The sequence below is a fragment of the Aspergillus wentii genome (genome assembly GCF_001890725.1).
Source record: "Aspergillus wentii DTO 134E9 unplaced genomic scaffold ASPWEscaffold_3, whole genome shotgun sequence".
In the NCBI taxonomy this organism is placed as follows: domain Eukaryota; kingdom Fungi; phylum Ascomycota; class Eurotiomycetes; order Eurotiales; family Aspergillaceae; genus Aspergillus; species Aspergillus wentii.
Genome location: NW_024467834.1, coordinates 227717 through 247303, shown reverse-complemented (window position 1 = coordinate 247303; position 19587 = coordinate 227717). Strand labels below are relative to the sequence as shown.

At 53.7% G+C, this 19587-nt stretch overlaps 3 protein-coding genes across 3 annotated transcripts; all 3 read left to right on the top strand.

Annotated features, from left to right (window-relative positions):
• Window positions 1–12: 12 nt before the first annotated feature.
• Window positions 13–6900, top strand: ASPWEDRAFT_151732 (uncharacterized protein; the record flags this gene model as incomplete). Its single annotated transcript, XM_040829613.1, has 3 exons — window positions 13–1264; window positions 1330–1736; window positions 5073–6900. Coding segments are annotated over exons 1-3 (3114 nt in total), but the record flags the coding sequence as incomplete, so codon positions are not given.
• A 389-nt stretch (window positions 6901–7289) lies between these two features.
• On the top strand, window positions 7290–7538 carry ASPWEDRAFT_80973 (uncharacterized protein; the record flags this gene model as incomplete). The annotated part of the gene is made up of 1 exon (XM_040839559.1): window positions 7290–7538. A coding segment is annotated over one exon (249 nt), but the record flags the coding sequence as incomplete, so codon positions are not given.
• A 4893-nt stretch (window positions 7539–12431) lies between these two features.
• Window positions 12432–19421, top strand: ASPWEDRAFT_151729 (uncharacterized protein; the record flags this gene model as incomplete). The annotated part of the gene is made up of 3 exons (XM_040829612.1): window positions 12432–17778; window positions 17832–18763; window positions 18827–19421. 3 exons carry the CDS (start codon window positions 12432–12434, stop codon window positions 19337–19339), a joined length of 6792 nt encoding a protein of 2263 aa, XP_040690051.1. The 3' UTR covers window positions 19340–19421.
• Between the last annotated feature and the right edge of the window lie 166 nt (window positions 19422–19587).

Here is a 19587-nt window from a genome sequence, read left to right as displayed (position 1 = left end):
CCAAATTGACATGATACAAACTCCTTACCTCTAAAACTCTATGATCAAGGGGCTGGTTACTCTGATTACACAGTATTTTTCATTTTGCAATTCGTATCGAGTAGGAACATGGTGGCTGGCTACGCTGTGGAACATCTCTGGCGCACCTCGAAGACTGATTTTCAGGTCAGGGGAATTCGTGTAGTTACTGACCGACATGTTAGTCAATAGTTCAACGAGTCTAGGAGCCTGGTCAGGACCCTAAAGAGCTCACGGAGGATACCCCTCCTCATGCTGACGATGATTCCAATTCCATGCGAATACTTGCACTCTACTATAATCCAGTCTCTAATACTGGGCATCGATTCAATTGCTTGATTGCAAAAGCTTGTGGACGCAAGAACTATGGCTAATTCGAATGAAGGGAGACACACGATCCATGGTCTCTTCACGGCCATGGCCTCGTGCCACCCCAATGCTGCTGCCATTGAATTCGAGTCCTCGGTCGCAGTCAGCTATCACGACCTGTCCCGTCAGTCAGACCGACTGGCCGCGGTGCTGGCACCGATAATTGAGCACGGCCAGCTCGTCCCGGTCCTGCTGCCTCGATGTCCGCTTCAGATTACCGTGATTCTTGCGCTGAGTCGTCTCGGAGCAGTTTATGTGCCCTTGGATCCGCACCTCCCCTCTGAACGTCTACATGCCATGTTGACTCGCCTCGATCCCCCGGTTGTGATGACCAACGTTGTTCCTTCCACTCCCGCCTCATGGTATGAAGCCTTTGAACGCTGCGTTGTCGATCCCTCGAGTTGTATGAAAACAGAAGGATCCGATGGCCAGCCTCCCCGGCGAACCGTCAACGCCGATGATATTGCCGCGATACTGTTCACATCAGGGAGTACAGGGCTACCAAAAGGCGTTCTTCTGACCCATCGCAACCTCATTGACCCCGTGGTGGCCCTGGGGCGATTGGAATCCATGGCAGCGGGGTCACGAATCTTCCAGTTTGCCTCTTGCTCGTTCGACGTTCATATGATTGACATTCTAGGCGCCCTGATTCATGGCGCATGCATCTGCCAGGTGTCGCAGGAGAAAATGCTCGACCGGTTGTCCGACTGGATCCAAACCATGCAGGCAGACACCATCCATCTGACCCCCACTGTGCTGGCCACCATGAAGCCTGAAGAAGTGCCCTCCCTGCGATATGTGGTGACGTGCGGAGAACCGGTGTCTGCCGAAGTTGTATCCGCCTGGGCACCCAGGGTTGTGTTGCGAAACCTCTATGGTATGACTACCTACATTTCTGGCCGCATAGTCCAAGACACGAAATGACATGCTAATCCATCACAGGCCCGTGTGAAGCCTCCTCGATAGTCTCGCAGCCCCTGTCTCCGAATGTCGCGCTGGCCAACGTCGGCCAAGCCTCACCACATGCCCGGATAACCATCTTGGATCCCATCTCGCGCCAACCGGTGGCGGCTGGCCACCCCGGAGAGATCTTTGCGGCAGGAACCAGCGTGGCCGCTGGGTACTGGCAGGATCCTGAGAACACTGCCCGGAGCTTCTTCGTTCAGCAGCACGAGAGCCAAGGCTTTACTCTCACTCCAACTTGTCAGCCAAAAGCCGGCGAGCCGGCATGGTACGCCACGGGCGATCTGGGCTACCTGGCCGTTAATGGGGATTTGTATCTGATGGGCCGAGCCGATAGACAGGTCAAGGTGAACGGCCAACGCGTGGAGCTCGGGGAAATCGAGAAAGTACTGAGCCCGCATGTCGGCTGGGCTGTGGTGCGAGCTCGAAAGGCCGATGGAGATCAGACACGATTGTTTGCTTTTGTCACTTCGAGCAGAGAGCTCAGCACACCTGATGATCCCCTGGGGATCGATGAAAGTCCGGTGGCGATGGCCCTCAGGAAATCACTATCAACAGCATGTCTAGAAGCCCTACCAGCGTACATGGTTCCATGGATCTTGGTGCTGGATGCAATGCCCCAGAACCGAAGCCAGAAGGTCGACCATCAACGACTGGAGGCTCTGCTTGAGTCTCGTCTGGTGCAGGAGATGGAGAAGCTGGATCATTCCGCCCCTTGCACCGACCTGGTCTCGCAGGTCGCGTCAATCGTCAGTCATCGTCTACGACACACGGTTCCTGTCGACGAGGATCTCCGAAATTGGGGCCTCTCCTCGATGGACGCATTATTTGTGACACGAGAGATTCTGAAGACCACTGGGAAGAGCATCCGTCTGAGAGACGTATTCCATCACCACACAGTGGAACAATTAGTTCAACTAATCGAGTCTCGCGACGAGGAAAGCGAAAGAACCGTGCCTTCATTGCCCCATTATTCGGCGGCCTCGACCCGATTCAGGGCTGCGCCGGGCCAGAAAAGCATCTTTAATGCTCATCAAGTGCTTGGAAATGGCGCCTACAACTGTAATTTCATCTTTGACTTGAAAAGACCTCAAATCAATCTCGAGAGGTTCTTCGATGCAGTGCGTCAGATATGCCGGGTCCATGAATCTTTGAGGTGCACGTACGAGCTGGACGATGACGACGATGCACAAGTCAGTGGAGTCGTTCATCCACCAGAGAGCCTACTGCCAGTGCTTGTCTATTTCAACTTCTCTCAGCTGTGCGAGATGGCGGCCAGTAGCAACATCTCTGCCATCCAGAGCACTGCCCAACAGCTCATCCACGAGGTTGGCGATGCGTGCATCGACGTCTCCTGTACTTCCCCTCTGCGAGTGTCCGTATATGAAATGTCAGCAGATCTCCAGGATGTGATGATCCACTTCCGCGTGCATCACCTTGCCATTGATGAGTGGTCGTTCGAGGCTCTGGTACAAGATATATTCAACCTGTATTCTTCAGGCGAGCCATCCTCATTGCTGCGAGCTTCCTATCGCGAATCGGCCGCACAACAAACCCAATCCATGGCGGACAGAGAGGCGGATGATCGATCCTGGTGGGCACAACAAGCCGATCCTGCCTGGTCGGAGTCATGGTTAGAGGGCCTGCTCACCCGACAGGGAGAGTGTTCAGAGGTCCAATCGTCTACGGCCATCTCCGATGGGAATCGCAGTCGCTTCCACTGTCGTCCTCTGCCAACCAGCGAGGTCGAACGCTTTCTGTCGTCGTGCGGCAAATCCTCCACCCGGTTTGATTGCTGGCTTTCCGTGTGCCAGGTGTTTCTTGCTCGCATCGCGCAGCGTTCGCAGTTTCTGCTGGGAATTCCTACATCCACGCGACTAGAGCATCCCCGCTATCAGGACGTCATGGGCTGCTGTGTGCTTGCCATCCCGTTGCCCGTGAGGATCGATTGTGACCAGAGCTTCCGGAGTGTCCGTGACGCCACTCACGATACATACTGGGAAGCGGTTTCCCATGTGCAGTCCATCGAGCAAGTTGTGGATTGGCTGTCGGTTGCAGACACCGACAGGGCCTTGACCGAGGTCGTTTTTGTCTACCATGACAGATCCCAAGCCGGACAGGTCATGCAAGCTGGAATATCCGCCAGCAACGTCAGCCGGGTTGATCTGGTGACCAGAAGTGGCCCTTATCCTCTCATTCTATATGTCGATGAATCAACGGCCCAGTCGCGCGTGATCGTTGAGTACCAGCAGACGGCATTCCGGCCCGATTTCATTGCCAGCATTACCGACAGCTTCGCAAATATGGTTCGCCGACTGGGCACTTACGGTCCTGATACTGTCTTGAGAGATATCCCCTTGTGCAGCGACGAAATGGAAGAAGCAACCATGGTGCATTCTACCACTGCCATGTCTCTGTCTCAGCGGTCCAACCTCCTGGACCACCCAGAAAGTTGTTACCTGGATGCCCTCGTGTTCAAGGCAATCCATCAGCATGGCGATGCCGTGGCCATTGAATCTTTCAACAGAAGGCTTAGCTTTGCTGCCCTCGGCCATCGTATCCTGATCCTGGCAGCTGAGCTCAGGGCATGTGGCCTTGGACCTGGCTCGACGGCGACACTGTTCCTGGAAAAATCGATAGAATATGTGGTGGCCATGATAGCAGTGCTATACACCGGTGCTGCGTTTGTCGCGATGGATGTCCACGAGAAGCCGGCTGTGAACCAGTCCAAGATCGACGTGGTGCTCCCCCGGCTGGTCATCACCGACGCCGAGTTTGAAGGCTCGGCAAGGCAGTTCAGGATGCCGTCCAATGCATCCTTCGTCTTTGATATCGGCCTCGTCGACTTCTCGAAACAGCCCACTGAGCACCCAGAGTTCGTCGAGGCACCGAACCGCCATCCACCAAGCGCCGCCGCAGCATGTTTTGGATTCACGTCGGGCTCCACAGGAGCTCCAAAGTGCTTCCAGATCAACCATCATTCAGCTACTGCATCCGTCATGAGCCATATTGGTCTGTGCGGGATCCGCCCCAAGGACCGAGTAGCCATGCTGAGCAATGTGACTTTTGATGTTTCACTGGCCGAGATCTTCGTCACCTTGGGTGCCGGTGCGAGCATCGCCGTAGCTCCACACGATCGATTCATATCGGACCTTGGCAATCTCCTGAATGCCTTCACTGTGTCCCATGTGATGACGACCCCGACCCTGATAGCCCATCTGGATGGGTCGAGCCAGGTGCCATCCATCCGTTGTCTCATTCTATGTGGAGAACCCATCCCTCTAAAGCTGTTGCAGCGATGGGAGCCGCAGGTGAGTATTCTTGTGGGCTGTGGTCCTTCCGAGGCTACCATCAACACGCATGGATATTACATCACGACGGGCTCTCCTCGCCCGGGCCATAAGAGAGGATCTTGCATTGGAAAGCCGATTCCCACAGTGCGTGCGACTGTCATCGATGAGTTCGGCCATGTTCTTCCCACGGGCTGGGTCGGAAGGCTTGCCATCGCAGCACGAGTCCCTGGAAAGGTGGACCAGCTCAGTGCCGGCTATCTGCGTCCAATGAGCGCTAATAACCGTTTCATAGAGCATCCCCGGTTGGGACGGATGTACGATAGCGGCGATGTGTGCTCTATCGACGCCGAGGGATATTTCTATCTGCGAGGCCGGGTGGATGACCAGGTGAAGATAAACGGGGTTCGATTCAATCTCGGTGAGGCCGAGTCGACAGTGGATCAGTCCCTGCTTCCAACCCAAGGGCAGGGTGTGTTGATCGTGGGAACCCATCACTCGGGCGAGGGTGCGGTTCTGGTCGCCTTCGTTGGCGAGCGCGAGTCGTCCAGCGAGGAGAAATCCCCCCGTGTACTACCCTTAGACAACCAGAGCCGCATCAAGCAGTTGAATATTCTTCGTGACCGAGTATCCGACGCCCTGCCGGCTGCCATGGTTCCTCGATATTGGATCCCCATCTCCCCAATGCCCCGCGGAGTCACGGGCAAGGCGAACCGGCCCCTACTCAAACAGTGGTTCGGAGATTTACAGCAGACTGATACCGCCGAGCAATATGCATCTCTGGTCAGTCGGGAATGCGAGCACCCGCAAGATAGAACTTCCAGTTTGATGGATTCACTGCGCGAGTGCTGGGCCACTGTTCTTCCTGCAGCCGCAGGCGTTTCTGCGGATAGTTCCTTCTTCAAGACCGGCGGAGATAGTATCACGGCCATTCGCTTCTGCTCTCAGGCTCGCCATCGCGGGGTCCAGGGCTGCAGTGTGCGTCTGATGATGGCCCATCCCACGCTCGCCGGATTGACAAGGGTCTTGACTCCGTTGCAGATGGAGACAAAGGGCGAAGAAAGCAGAATTGCTACAGCGACAGTGACCAAGGAAAGCTCGGTGGAACAAGCCAGGGAAGACCCGATGGACTGGTTACGCCGACATTATCCAGGCTACAACGAGAGCATGCCCAAGCGTCTGTTGGATGCCGTGAATGCTCAGTGCCACGATCAAGAGTCCAATGCTGTTGACAAGATCTACTCACCGAGTGCCATGCAGCAGACGATGCTCGCACAGTCACTCATCGATCCAGAGCTCTATGCCACCCAGTTGCTGCTGCGTTTCACCGGACCGTTGGACGTTGCTCGTCTTCAAGACGCCTGGACTAGTGTGTGCCAGGCCCATCCCTCTCTGCGGACCTGCTACATCTCCCTTTCTAATGGTCCTCTGGAGTTTTTCGCTGTCGAAAGGAGGTCTGCAAGCTCCACCACTCATTTCTGGGTGACCGAACGTGTCCCCCTGACGGATGATGAACTCGAGAAGGAGCTACTGACAATCCGAAAGTCCGCATTATCGATCTACCAGAGAACGAGTGCTCTCACCATCTTCTCCCTCGCAACCGAAGAGCATCTCGCTGTTCTAACCTGCCATCACGCCGTGGTGGATGGTTGGTCACTAAAGCAACTTCTATCAGATTTCGCCAACGCGTACCAGAATCAGCAGCCTCTTGATCCTGGCCATTCGTTCTCCATTTTCTCGGCAGCTCTTCAATCGCGAGACAACAGCAAGGCTGTGGAATTCTGGTCTCAGTATGTCGCCGGCGGCCAGTCGGCCTCTCTCGTGCAGGACGGGGGGTGCCAAGCTGTCTCAGGTCAAAGGAGGAGCTGTCAACTTGAACATCGACTGAGCTGCTCGACAGCTCAGGCCTTGCGCGATGCCGCAATGCAGCATGGGACAACACCGGCGATTCTCTTCCAAGCCGCATTGGGCGTGTCGCTTGCTCGCCTCACGGGAACAACCACGCCATTATTCTGGGTGACCTCAAATGGCCGCGACCCAGACATACCGGATGCTCTGTCGACGATTGGCAACTTTATCAATGCAGTCCCCTGCCTCGTCCCAACCTCTAAGAACTGCAGTGTTCGTCGCTTGCTGCATTACCTTCACAGAATCTCGGGTCAGGCTGCATCCCATTCCTGGCTGCCGGCGTCGAGTATCCTCCCTTCGCTGCCAGACGACTCCCAAGTCATTGACACGATACTGATACTTGAGAATCACGATCAACACGGTCGAGTTGAGTTTGGACAAGGACTCTATCTTGAATGCATCGGAGGCCGGGAGGTCTCCAACGTGCCACTCTCGGTCATTGCGTGTCCGGATGATAGCGAGATCTCGGTGACGGTGAAATACGATGCTTCACAAGTTGCCAGCGGGAGGGCATCCGGGGTGCTTGAAACCATGACCCACGTCGTGGAGAACATGGTGTCATGCAACGGTCCAGACCTGGCAATCGAGAATCTGATTCGCGATGGCACGTATTTTGAACAACGTCATGTTCTGCAACAGGTCCAGGCTCTAGACCGGATGCCAGAACAGGATACTCTGGTCTCTCTCTTCGCCGCCTCGGCCCAAGCAAACGCCAAGTCAACAGCTCTGGTGACGCCAGGGGCGTCAATGACCTACGGGCAGCTGGACCAACTTTCCTCTCGACTGGCCATTGATCTGCTTCAGTTCACGCATGGCCGGCAGGTAATCGTGCCCATTTTGTTTGCGCCCAAGCCGACGATGATCATCGCCATGCTGTCCGTGATCAAAGCCGGAGCGGCGTATTGCCCGTTGGACATGGGCGCTCCACCGTCCCGACTGGAGTACATGATGAACGCCGTGAATGCATCCGTCCTGCTGACCGACGATGACGGTTACCCATTACTGTCGCCACAATCCCGGGCCAGCATCCAGGCGATCAATCTCGACGGGCTACAATGGACCCTCTGCGATGGTCGTGAGGTCGACCTCCCTAAAGTCTCCTCGGACAGTCCCTGCTACGTGCTATTCACGTCCGGATCCACGGGTCAGCCCAAAGGATGCATTCTCAGCCATGGCGCCGTTGCAAGCTCCGTGAAGAGTGCGGTGCCTATTTTCCAACTAGAAAAAACAGACCGTGTGCTCCTCTTTGCCAATTATGTCTTCGATGCCTCTGTGGTCGACATTTACGGCAGCTTGGCCCAGGGTGCAGCCCTATGCCTTCTTCCGGATGAACAGACCAAAACAGACATGTGCCAGACCATCTATGACCATCGGATTAGCTTTGTCCATCTCACTCCGACCATGATTCAATTCCTGGATTTGGACCGGTGCCCGTCTCTGCGCACCGTCGTCTCGGGTGGCGAGATGATCCCTGAGGCCCTTCGCAATCGCCTTGCCGGCCGTGTTCGATTCGTGGCAAACTATGGCCTAACGGAAACTGCAGTTCAGGTAGCGACCAGTGTCACCACAGAGAGTCCATGCACCAAGGGAACCTACTATCGCCCCTTAGCAGGAAATGTGGTTGCTGTCATGAACCCTCGGGGAGAGGTCGCTCGCAGAGGCGAACCGGGCGAAGTATATATCGGTGGACGGCAGCTATTTCACGGCTATCTGGGAGCTCCTGCTCTGACAACAGCCTCGTTAGTCTGTGTTTCCTCTCTGGACAAGATGCTCTTTTACCGCTCCGGCGACTGGGCCCAATATACAGACGACATGGAGATCCAGCTGCTGGGCCGCGGAGACAATCAGATGAAGTACCTGGGCCAACGTCTCGATCCTGTTGAAGTCGAAACGGTTCTCAATGATGCCCCGGGTGTTGCGATTTCAGCGGTAGTGCTCGTCAACAGCTGTCTATGCGCAGGTCTGGAACGTCAACCTGGAAAGCCCCTTGATCTGGATACCGTGCGCAGCTATGCCCAAGCCAGATTGCCAGAACGAATGATGCCTGTCCTGTCCGAGTTGTCCCAGGTTCGCTTACTGCGCAGCAAGAAGCTTGATCGCGCAGCCGTCGCCCGGGAAATTTCATGCATGACGAAACACGCCTCAAACCCGCCGGGAACAACCGGTCAGTCGAGGTCGATACAACTTGCTGTGCAATCGGATGTCCAGTCTTCCGCCCTCAGTGCGGCCGTATCATCGATGGTCTCGCGCATCCTCTCGATCTCCATTGCTGACATCCATCGGCCCTTGATTCATCTGGGGCTGAACTCTCTTGGCTTCGTTCAACTACGGCAGATGATCCACACCGAGCTTGGTGTTCCCCTGTCTTACAGCAGCTTACGCGCTGCTGCTACAATTGAAGGAATATGTCATTTGCTCCCTGAATCCGGACCGACTCGTATCGCATCAGCACCAGAGACATCTCGCGAGGAGGTCGTCAAACCAGTCATTCGTCCCGGCCGTTACCCAGCCATTCCAAGCCAGGAGAGTATGTGGATGGCGCAGGCCAAGCGCCGTGATGCGACATATGTGGTCCAACGGGTCTGGGAAGTCCAGCGGACATCGTCCAGTCAACTGGTAAACGCGATCCTTGCTCTGGTCCGAGAGTTTGAGGTTTTCCATCTCACTTTTGAATTCGACGGCAATGAAGAGCAGTTCCATCAAGTCCTTCATTCACATGCCCAGACCAGCGTCGGTGTCCATTTTCTTGAGCACGGTGCGACTCCTCAGCTGGACCTCCCAGATCTGGACCTCCGCACCGGTCCTTTGTCCGCGTTCCAGGTGTACGAGCGGGCTGATGGTGTCATCTACCTGCATACGGCCATCCATCATATCCTGGTGGATGAGTTTACAAGCGGCGTCCTGAACAACGCGCTGGAGGCCATGTTGAAGGACGCACCGGTTCCTGACGGCTTCGGAAGCACCACCCAACTTCCCAAGGACAGCACCGTTCCTCATCCAAGTGAAGCGCAGACCCTGTGGGCAAACAGACTCGCTGGACTCTCCGCCTTCCCAGGAAGCCAGCACATCTCGCCGTCGAGCATTCGAAGCGAAAAGGCCCAGCCTTATCGTCGGATTCGTAAGAACATCGACATGCCGCTACACCAGCAGACAATGGCCTGTCTGGGCTCTCACATCTTACGAGAACAACCAACCTTGCTGGCCCTGTTCCAGGCGACACTCCACCGAGTCTTCAAGAACCGCGAGGTAGCACTGACTGTCCCAGTCAGTATGCGTGACCGACCAGGCAAACCCTATCTCACGGCTCTGGGCAACCTCACCGACATGGTCATCATCCGCTCCCGATTGATCAATGACGACTCTTGGTCAAAGTTGCTTGACCGCTGCGCTCAGGAAATACAATTCACCAAAGCAAATGCCGTGCCGGCCAACTGGATCTGCTCCTGGCTCAAGGTAGAACTTGCCGATTTCCCTGTACAGTTTATCGTGCACCAGACTGGTACTACCGGCCACCATTCATTGCTTCAGGACTGTACCTTTGACTTGATCGGTCCCAAGCAAGCATCTTCCGGCTGCATGGTTCATGTATTTGTCTCGGAGACCGGATTCGAGATTCTTGTTGACCACAATCCTCTCGTCTTGACGACCGACTCCGTGAACGATGTCGTAAATGCCTTTGCAGACCTCCTGGAAACCTTCCAACAGCATCTCTCATTGGACTTGCACGAGTTCACTGGTCTCCCCCTGTTTACAGCCTCACGGGAGGGCTCAAGCGACAGCTCCAGTGTGATCACATCTGCAGCCTCAGTAGCCGCCTTGTCGTCGTGCCAGTCTGTAGATAGCCATTGCTCACAGGATGGTACGCTTGATAACGACCCGCTGCCGGAGCCCAAACCAGATTCGGACCAAGCTGGCCCACGGGATATATTGCAGACCTTGCTGTGTCAGATCCTGGACGTTGACTCTCTTCATCCAGATCAGAACCTGCGCGAAATCGGCCTCGATTCTTTCCAGTCTCTCGTGCTCATCTGGCGTCTACAGAAATCAATCCCCGGATCGTCATTGGATCTTCAGGCAATCACCGAGTACCCAACTTTGTCTGGCTTAAGTGAATATCTCTTTGGAGTTAAAGCTGTCACAGAGAAAAGAGCACCAGCCAGCTCCATGCAACGACGATTCTACCTGCTACAGGAAATCTTTGGTGATGCAACATATAGCCTGCCCTGCAGCCACGAATTAGTTGATCTGTCCCTTGACCGTGTTATGCGCCAGCTGGAGGTTATTGTGCAAAGCGAGGCTGTCTTCTGGTCGCGCTTTACCTACGAACAGACACTTTGGCAGGTGGCTTCGGACATGCCTCCGTTGGCTTTTGTGACTCATCGCTTCGATGACGAGGCTGAGAGCACAGCATGGAATCGCATGTCTCAGATATGCGTGGATGACTTCCAAGAGCCATTTGATTTAAGCAGCCCCCCTCTGATCCGTTGTCACGGATTCCATTTGCCGGGCAACAAGCAGTACCTGTACATCAACATGCACCATGCCATATCCGACGAGGGATCGCTTTCCCTGCTCCTCACAGAACTGGAGACTGGCCAGATTCGTACCCAAAAAGAGCCCAGTTATGCCTATCAGGATTTTTCCATTTCCGAAGCGCGTACACTTGCAGACAAGACATACATCGCGGCCTCGCGGGCTCACTGGAAATCAGCACTCGGATTGGAAAGCAGCATCAGCCCAATGCTTCCTCTTGGTCCAACCAGCAGCACTTCGTCCGTCGGTGTCGTCGGCCAGAAATTCAACATACCGGAGAAAGCCGCAGCCTACGCACAGCCAGTCGGGGGCACTTCATTTGGCACATTGCTGTCTTTGTTCATGATCACCGTGCTTCTGGAATACGGATGCAAATCCCCAGCCGTCTTGATTCCTGTGTCAAGTCGCCCAATTGACTCCAACAAGCCTATCTACGGCTGCTTCACAAACACGCTCCCCATTCGTCCTGTGCTTGATCCAGAGTCCCCAGTCTTGGAGAACACGAAACAAGTGTTGCGTGGTCTCAACGGGGCGTTGAAGTACTCGCAGACACCGTTCGAGGATATCCTCGAGAGTCTGGATCTTGATGCCAAAGTATTCGAAATCATGTTTGTTTATCATGAGCGCTCCTCTGAGCTTGGTCGCTTTCGACCAGTTACTTCTCGAGTGTTGGGGAAGGTCAAGTCGGTCACGGCAAAGTTTCCACTCACCTTCTCGGTAACATTGCTTCGCGACCAGTCGCCACTCGAGCTAGATGTGACGGTTGACTTTGATGCCAGGATGCTGGCGCATCATGACGCCCAACGCCTTGTCGACTCCTTCCGTCGCACTCTGCTTGCTTTAAGCGATATGGAAGATCCGGCAAGCATGGTTACTGCCAGTTTGAATCTCCCACTAAGTGGGGAGTTGCAAACCCTGGAAAGCTTCCATGGGCCCCGAGACCCAGAGGTAAACACGATACCATTGATCCATGAACAGATCAGACAGATGGGGTCAAGGGTGCCTCAACGTACTGCGATTGTGTTCGAAGGTGCGACCTCCAGTACGTATGAGGAACTTCTCACCCGGGTATCAACGCTCGTTGAATGGTTACAACAGCACCACGGCCTTCCCAGCGAACCTGACGCTACTGTTTGCATTTTCAGCGACGCCTGCATTGATCGCATAGTCTGCATCTTGGCCATCTTGCAACTCGGGCTGGCATATGTCCCCCTCAACATCACGAACCCCGTTGACCGAAACATGACCATCATCCGGGATTGCAAGCCATTGGCGATTCTAGCCCCAGCGGCGGGAATTCTGGAGCACGATCGCGAAGTTCAGAATCTTCGCAGTCAGCTGGCGGAGGAGATGCACGGGTGTGCCCAACTTGTTGTGGTCCCAGAAACATTACGCGACATCACCGATTCCCCGTCAATTGCCAACAATGCTATAGCTCGACCGGACCCATCTGTATTGGCTTACGTTCTTTACACCAGTGGATCGACGGGGGTGCCAAAAGGTGTAGCTGTGGATCACCAGGCTCTACGCAGTTCTGTGAAGCAACATCGCTGCATTTACCATCTACAAGACACCAGCCGTTTATTACAGCTTGCGCCGTACACATTTGATGTCTCGGTGGTAGATATCTTTGCCACTTTATCCGCTGGTGCCACTCTCGTTATCGGCCGCCAGGACTTTCTCCTCTCCCGTTTGCAACAGGCTGTCGCCGACTGGCAGGTCACACACATTGCTACGACTCCGACAGTGGCGTCTCTGCTATCCCCATCGTTATCACCGTCCATCCAGGTCCTAGCGCTCGGTGGTGAGCCCATGACCGAGCCAGTCCGCGATACCTGGGCAAGGGAGACCAATCTCCTGAACGTTTATGGTCCCACCGAGACGACCGTTAACGTGATCAGCCGTCAGATGAACCCAGATACCGCTGTCTCCTGTATTGGCCGGCCATTGCCCAATGTTCTTGTTTATATCCTGGATGACGAGTATCGTCGTCTCGCTCCTGGTATGACTGGCCAACTGGCCATTGGAGGAGTGCAGGTTGCTCGTGGTTATTTACGTCCGCAGAGTGCAAAGCCGGCCTTTATCACACATGGGCAGCTCGGGCGGCTTTACCTGACTGGCGATCTGGCCAAATTCAGCGTCACGGGAGAGATCATCTTTCTGGGCCGACTCGATACGCAAGTGAAACTACGGGGACAACGAATCGAGATTGGCGAGATCGAAGCCGTTCTCAGCAAGGAAAACCAGGCCTTGGTGAATGCTACCTTCCTTCGTAAGGATCAGCATGGTGACACTTTGGTGACTGCCTTTGTCCCCGTGACCAAGGGAGATGAGCACAAGGACCGCATTGCTGGACGACTCTCCCTTCTTGGTCAGGATGGAAAATATGAATATCGTGATGCCATATTGAGCATGCATGCGGCCGTCCAATCCAAGCTTCCTCCGTACTCCTGTCCGACGTATTGGCTGCCAGTGCATACGTTTCCCTGGACCCAGAGCAACAAGCTCGACAGGAAAGCGCTCGGTCAGTGGATTCAAGAGCTCGACTTTTCGCTCCTTCAATCGTGGAACATTGCGCACCTGAGAAACCCCAGTCAGAGAATGGATTCTACATCACACCATGAGCATGGAGATCTGTTGACCAGTACCGAGGCGATTGTGGCGAGAGCCTTTACCAAAGTGCTTCAGATACCAAACATTGGCCGGTCCAGCGACTTCTTCATCAAAGGTGACTCTATTTCAGCCGTCAGAGTATGCACTGCCATCCGTCAGTCCGGTTATGAGATCCGCGTCAGCGACATCTACAAGCATTCGGTAGTAGCAGATTTGGCTACCTTCCTCGACGCACCAAAAAAGTCACGCTCTCGGCGGCGCAACAAGCCAAAATTATCCCTGTCGTCGCAGACGACCATACAGACGACCCCAGTAATCGACTGGTTTCTGCGGGCCCGGAAGAACAACATTCACTGGTTCAATCAATCACATGTCATTCGGTCGAAGGGGCCGTCGTGGACTTTGGATCATCTGGTGCGAGCATGGACTCGTCTCGTGATTATCCATCCCAGCCTTCGTATCCGATACACGCCAGATAAGAGTAGAGAGAATTGTCTTAGTCTGGCGGATCCCACATCCAACGACATTCGGACAGTTTCCAAGCAGGCAACGAGTCTTGCCGATGTTTCTAAGTTGGCAGACGAGTTGCAGGGTCAATTGAATATCTGTCACGGGCCCATTACTGCCATCGGTGAGTACCATGTGCAGGCAGACAAGTACTATGTGATCGCGGTACATCACATGGCAATTGATGTCGTGTCTTGGAGCATTGTCTTTGATGAACTAGAGCAACTGCTACAGGGCCAGGATATCGCGCCGGAACCAGTCAGCTTTCAACAGTGGTCCGACGAGCTGAGAGGTCGACGGGATTCATTACCTGCGAGTACCCATGAACTGCCATCTGATGCGAACAAACACCTCTTGGGCTATACGGAAAACAACTGTGTGGAAAACACCATCGGTAACAGCCAATATGTGCATCTGAAGGAACACGGATTGGTTGATCACATTATGCAACTTTCCAACCATCTCGACCACGTCGGCCCCGTGGATGTCCTTCTGAGTGCGCTGTTGATTGCCTTTTGCCATTGGAAAGGCGCAGCACCCGTAGAAATCAGCTTCGAATCACACGGACGCGATCTCACCAGTGACCAGACCGATTGGTCCCGTACGCTTGGATGGTTTACCTACATCATCCCCATGCAATTCGACATTGATCCCTCCCAACCGCCTGTGGACATCATCAGAATCGTACGGGAAACTCGAGCCCGTTGTCTGGACCAGGCGGATTTTGCTCGGCCTTTCCCCTCGTCCCTCTCGAATACACGGATGATTGCTTTCAATTATCTCGGCGCTTCATCGCGAGGCAGCACTTCCCAAACCTTTGAGCATGTGAGCCTGTCTTCAGGCTCGGTCGAAGACCCGAAAAACGCACGCCTCTCGGCCTTGGACGTTGAATGCTCTATTACGGATGGCGTGCTGGATCTAGGAATCATCTTCAGCAAGGCTGTGTTCGATACAGCATCCATGGAACAGCTTCTGGAACTATGGACACAGGCTTTGCAGCAACTGATTTCCCGGAACCCCGGTCCAAGCATGAATACGCTGCAGTCACCTTTGACGACCCCAGTTGCTGGTTTAACACGCAATGAGTCGTTGCAACTCACAAAGGACAGTCTTCGGCCACACAACGTCGACTTCTCGACCGTAGCCGACATCATCCCTGCGACTGACACACAAGCAGCCATGCTGCTAGCAGGTCTGCAATCGAACGCATATATGAACTACTGCGAGTACGAAGTGGAAGAGGCCTCGGGAAACTTCGCACTGTCGAAGATGATAGAGGCGTGGACGAATGTGCTCTCCCAGCACTCCATCTTCCGCACTGTCTTTGTCCCTGGATCGCACCCGCAATCTCGATACAACAATGGTGTGCTGCAAGTCGTTTTGCACGCAGACCAACTCGGTCCAGTCATTTCACAAAGACCACACAAGTCTGTCAAACTGGACTACGGCGTTCTACCATGGGCTTTATCAATCTACCAAAGTACCGAATCCAAGAAATACGTGATCCAATGGACATGCCACCATGCTCTGATCGATGGCTGGTCTACTGGCGTCTTGCTCCGCCAGGTTCGACAGTTCTACGAGACTAGAAGGGTTGAAGTACCGACTGCGCAGTTTGCAGATATCTCTCGTCATTTCGCCAACACGGATATCAGTGATAGTATCAGGTTCTTGCGCAATCAGCTGGAGGGGGTCACTCCCACCCTGCTCACATGCATGACCAGCGAGAATAATGCCGGTCGCAACACCCTCGGTCTGCGAGCTTTGGAAAAACGGTTGAGCGTCAATTGGGACGATCTGCGCAAGGTAGCCGCCGGATATTGTGCTCCGATCAGCGTCTTCTTTCGCGCAGCATGGTCTCTCGTTCTCTCTCGGTACACAACCCGAGACGACGTGGTTTTTGGTTGCGTGATACACTATCGGGGTTTGGACTATCGGGGGATCCAGGAAATAATAGGCCCATGTATCAACGCAATTCCATTCAGAGTCCAGATTGACTGGGCAGAGAGTCTCCAAGATTTCCTTGAACGTGTCGCTGAGGAAGCTGCGGATATCTTCGAGCACGATAGTCTTTCTTTGCATCGCATTCAGAAGGCTGCCGGTGTTACCAATCTGTTCAATACTACCTTGTTGGTACAGGATTATCCTCGGGACACCAGATCATCGTCTTCCCCATACAAGCTGCACCGCCGAACACTCCAGGAACCCACTGACGTTGCCTTCCAACTCATGGTTGAGCCAACCTCCATCGGGACGGTTCGTGTAGGTGTTGACACCACGTTGGAGCAATTGCCCAACGACTTCCTGGACCGGATATTGACGAGCTTTGCACGGTCGCTGGAGTATCTCGCGGCGGCTGATCAGTGGTCTGGCACTTCTCTGAAGGAGCTCGATCTCTTGGGCCCAGAGCACTTGCTGGCCATCGACCGCTTCGGCTCGGGAGATAAGTATGCATTCGATGAATTGACTATCTGGGAGCATCTTGAATCTCAAATGCGCAAAACCCCCGACAACACCGCTATCGAATTCTGGAGTCCAGACTCGCTTCACGATTCGATTTCATACCACCAGCTGAGGCAAAGGGCAGAAGACGGAGCCCACAATCTGGCCGCTGCTGGTGTGAACCGTGGCAGCCTGGTTGCTGTGTACATGGACCGTTCAATTAATGCCATTGTCACTCTTTTCGCCATCTTTCGACTAGATTGTTACTACGTACCAATTGATCTGGGGTCGCCGCCAGACAGGATCAACATGCTCCTTGACGAGGCCCAGCCTCGCGCAGTGGTTTGCGTAGCCGATGACTCTCATCTCTTCGAGAACGCCCCCCTAGTAGTTCATCTCCACCACCTTCAGCGTCGGGTCGATGGTGGACAACTCGAGCTTCCCAAGGTACAGGCCAGCTTGGATGATCCCGCGACGATTCTCTTCACCAGCGGTTCGACCGGTCAACCGAAGGGTGTTTCCATGCCTCATCGTCAGGTTGCGGGATATGCAATGACTATGATCGAGGCATACGCATATACCGAGACAGAACGCATTTTCAACTTTGCGCGGTTCGTGTTCGACGTCTCCCTCAGCGACATTTACGGTGCTCTTTTCTGTGGTGCGACCCTCTGTATTGCTCGACAGTTGGATGTGTTCAGTTTTCTCCCTTCTATACTTGATCATGCCCAGATTACGGCTTTGAACGTTACCCCCTCCGTAGCTTCCTTACTCGATGTGGAGGGTCTGTCCAGTTTGAGACATCTCGTTATCACCGGGGAAATGGCCCGGTCTTCTCTCGTTGAGCAATGGGCAGGGCGCTGTCGTCTTGTCAACTCCTATGGTCCTACCGAGGCCGCTGTGATTACTTGGACCGTGGCCGAGGCAGACATGGATGCACGTTGCATCGGATCTGCTGTGCGTGGGATGAGTATTTACATCCTGGATGATCATATGCAACACGTTCCACTTGGGGCACAGGGCACGATCTGGTGTACTGGTCGCCAACTATCGCTTGGCTATTTGGGCCGGCCGGAAGCCACAGCTAAAGCATTCCAACGTAACCCGTTCGGAGCTGGCGTTCTCTATAAAACAGGTAAGCCATTCAATGAGGTCATGGATGATCGTCAGCTGACAGTTTCCTTTCAGGCGATCTTGGGGCCTACGATCGAACGGGTCGCATTATTTGCTTCGGCCGAGCAGATAATCAGGTGAAAATTCATGGACAGCGGGTCGAACTTGGTGAGATTGACCATCAGTTGTCGAACAACGGCGTAGATGTCGTGACGCTCTTGTGTGATAATCCGTCGCCGCCGAAGCTGGTTGCCTTTGTCAGTACAGCTGGACACACTCAAGGTGCTGCTGTTTCTTCGGGGCGTCCATGCGTACTCGACGGCCCCGAGTCCAGAAAGATGGTCAGCGACCTTCAAAACCAGGCACGACAGAAACTTCCTCAGTACATGGTGCCTTCCGTCTTTATTCCAATTTCGTGCCTGCCCCTGAGCAACAACGGAAAGGTCGTCCGGCCAACTCTGCAGAGTTTGTACCTCACATTGAATAGTTCACGCCATCCAGAAAGCTCTACCTCAGAGACTATTGGACAGCATCATCGATCGAAAGCCGAGGCTCATATTTATTCTATTCTTCGCTCCCATGGATACGATAGTCTGGCAAAGGATGCCGGCCTCTTTCCGGGATGCATGGACTCCTTCACAGTCATTCTCTTCCTCATCCAGCTTCGACGAGACTTCGGGATCACTTCTCTGAGTTTAGAATTCATCATCCAGAATAACACCTTCCGGCAGTTGGCAGAGGCTCTACAAAAGGCGTCACAACCTTCTCGAGATGATTATGACAGACCGGCATCGGACCCAGAGCCAAACAGTGGTCTCTTACGATTCTCAACACCGAGTGGAGCAGACCGCCCCAAGCTCTTCGCCATCTTTGGTGTTCATGGTCTTTCCGTGATTTTTAGCAAGCTAGCTGCCCATCTGCCCTTGTTAGACATTTGTGGAATTGAAAAGATCCAATTTGGTCGACCAGAGAAGTACCAAAGTATCCCAGACATGGCACAGGACCACGTACGTTATCTCCTTCTTCCCACTTATCTGTTCTACTTCAGACTGACATAAACCTCTGCACAGTTATCCATCCTTCGGCATGCCCAGCCCCATGGACCGTATTACATCTGCGGTTACTCATTCGGCGGTTGCGTTGCCCTCGAAATGGGGCATCAGCTCCGTCTGGAGGATGAGGAGGTTCGCCTTATCATCATTGACTCACACGCCAACTACCGCCCAAAGTTCCCCGCCCAAATTTCAGACGAGGACTGCGAGAAAGTGTTCAATATCCCGACACTAACATCCTGCAGAACAGCCGATGCCATCAACATCCGCGAATGCATGGTGAAAGAATTGAACTACAACCTGGTCCTTCACACAAACTACCTCGTGACGAGGCGATATGAGGGTCGTGTCTTGTTCATCAAGGCCTCTGGAGAAATGGAGAAGACTGGAGGAGATATGTTTAATGGGTTTAAGGAATTGATGCCGGAGATTCGAGTCGTGATGGCGGACGGGATTCATCGGGACTTGTTAAGCAAGCAGCAATCTGTGAAGCAGATTGCGCATGCAGTTGAGACCTTTATCCAAGAATAGTTGTTCTGTGGCGCTATCACTTTACTAGCATAGTAGTGAAATATATCTTGATATAGAAGTAATACCAATATCTTGATGCTACCTTCACATCTGGAATTGCTCCAAAAAAAGGAACATATAGAAGTAACTATGCACTTCATAATACATTCTAAAATAGATGTACCTACAGCTATAAGGAGAAGAGTACAGAACAGGTGTATATTAAACATACCATTTATATATCCACATGAGGCGTTGTAGGTTGCGGG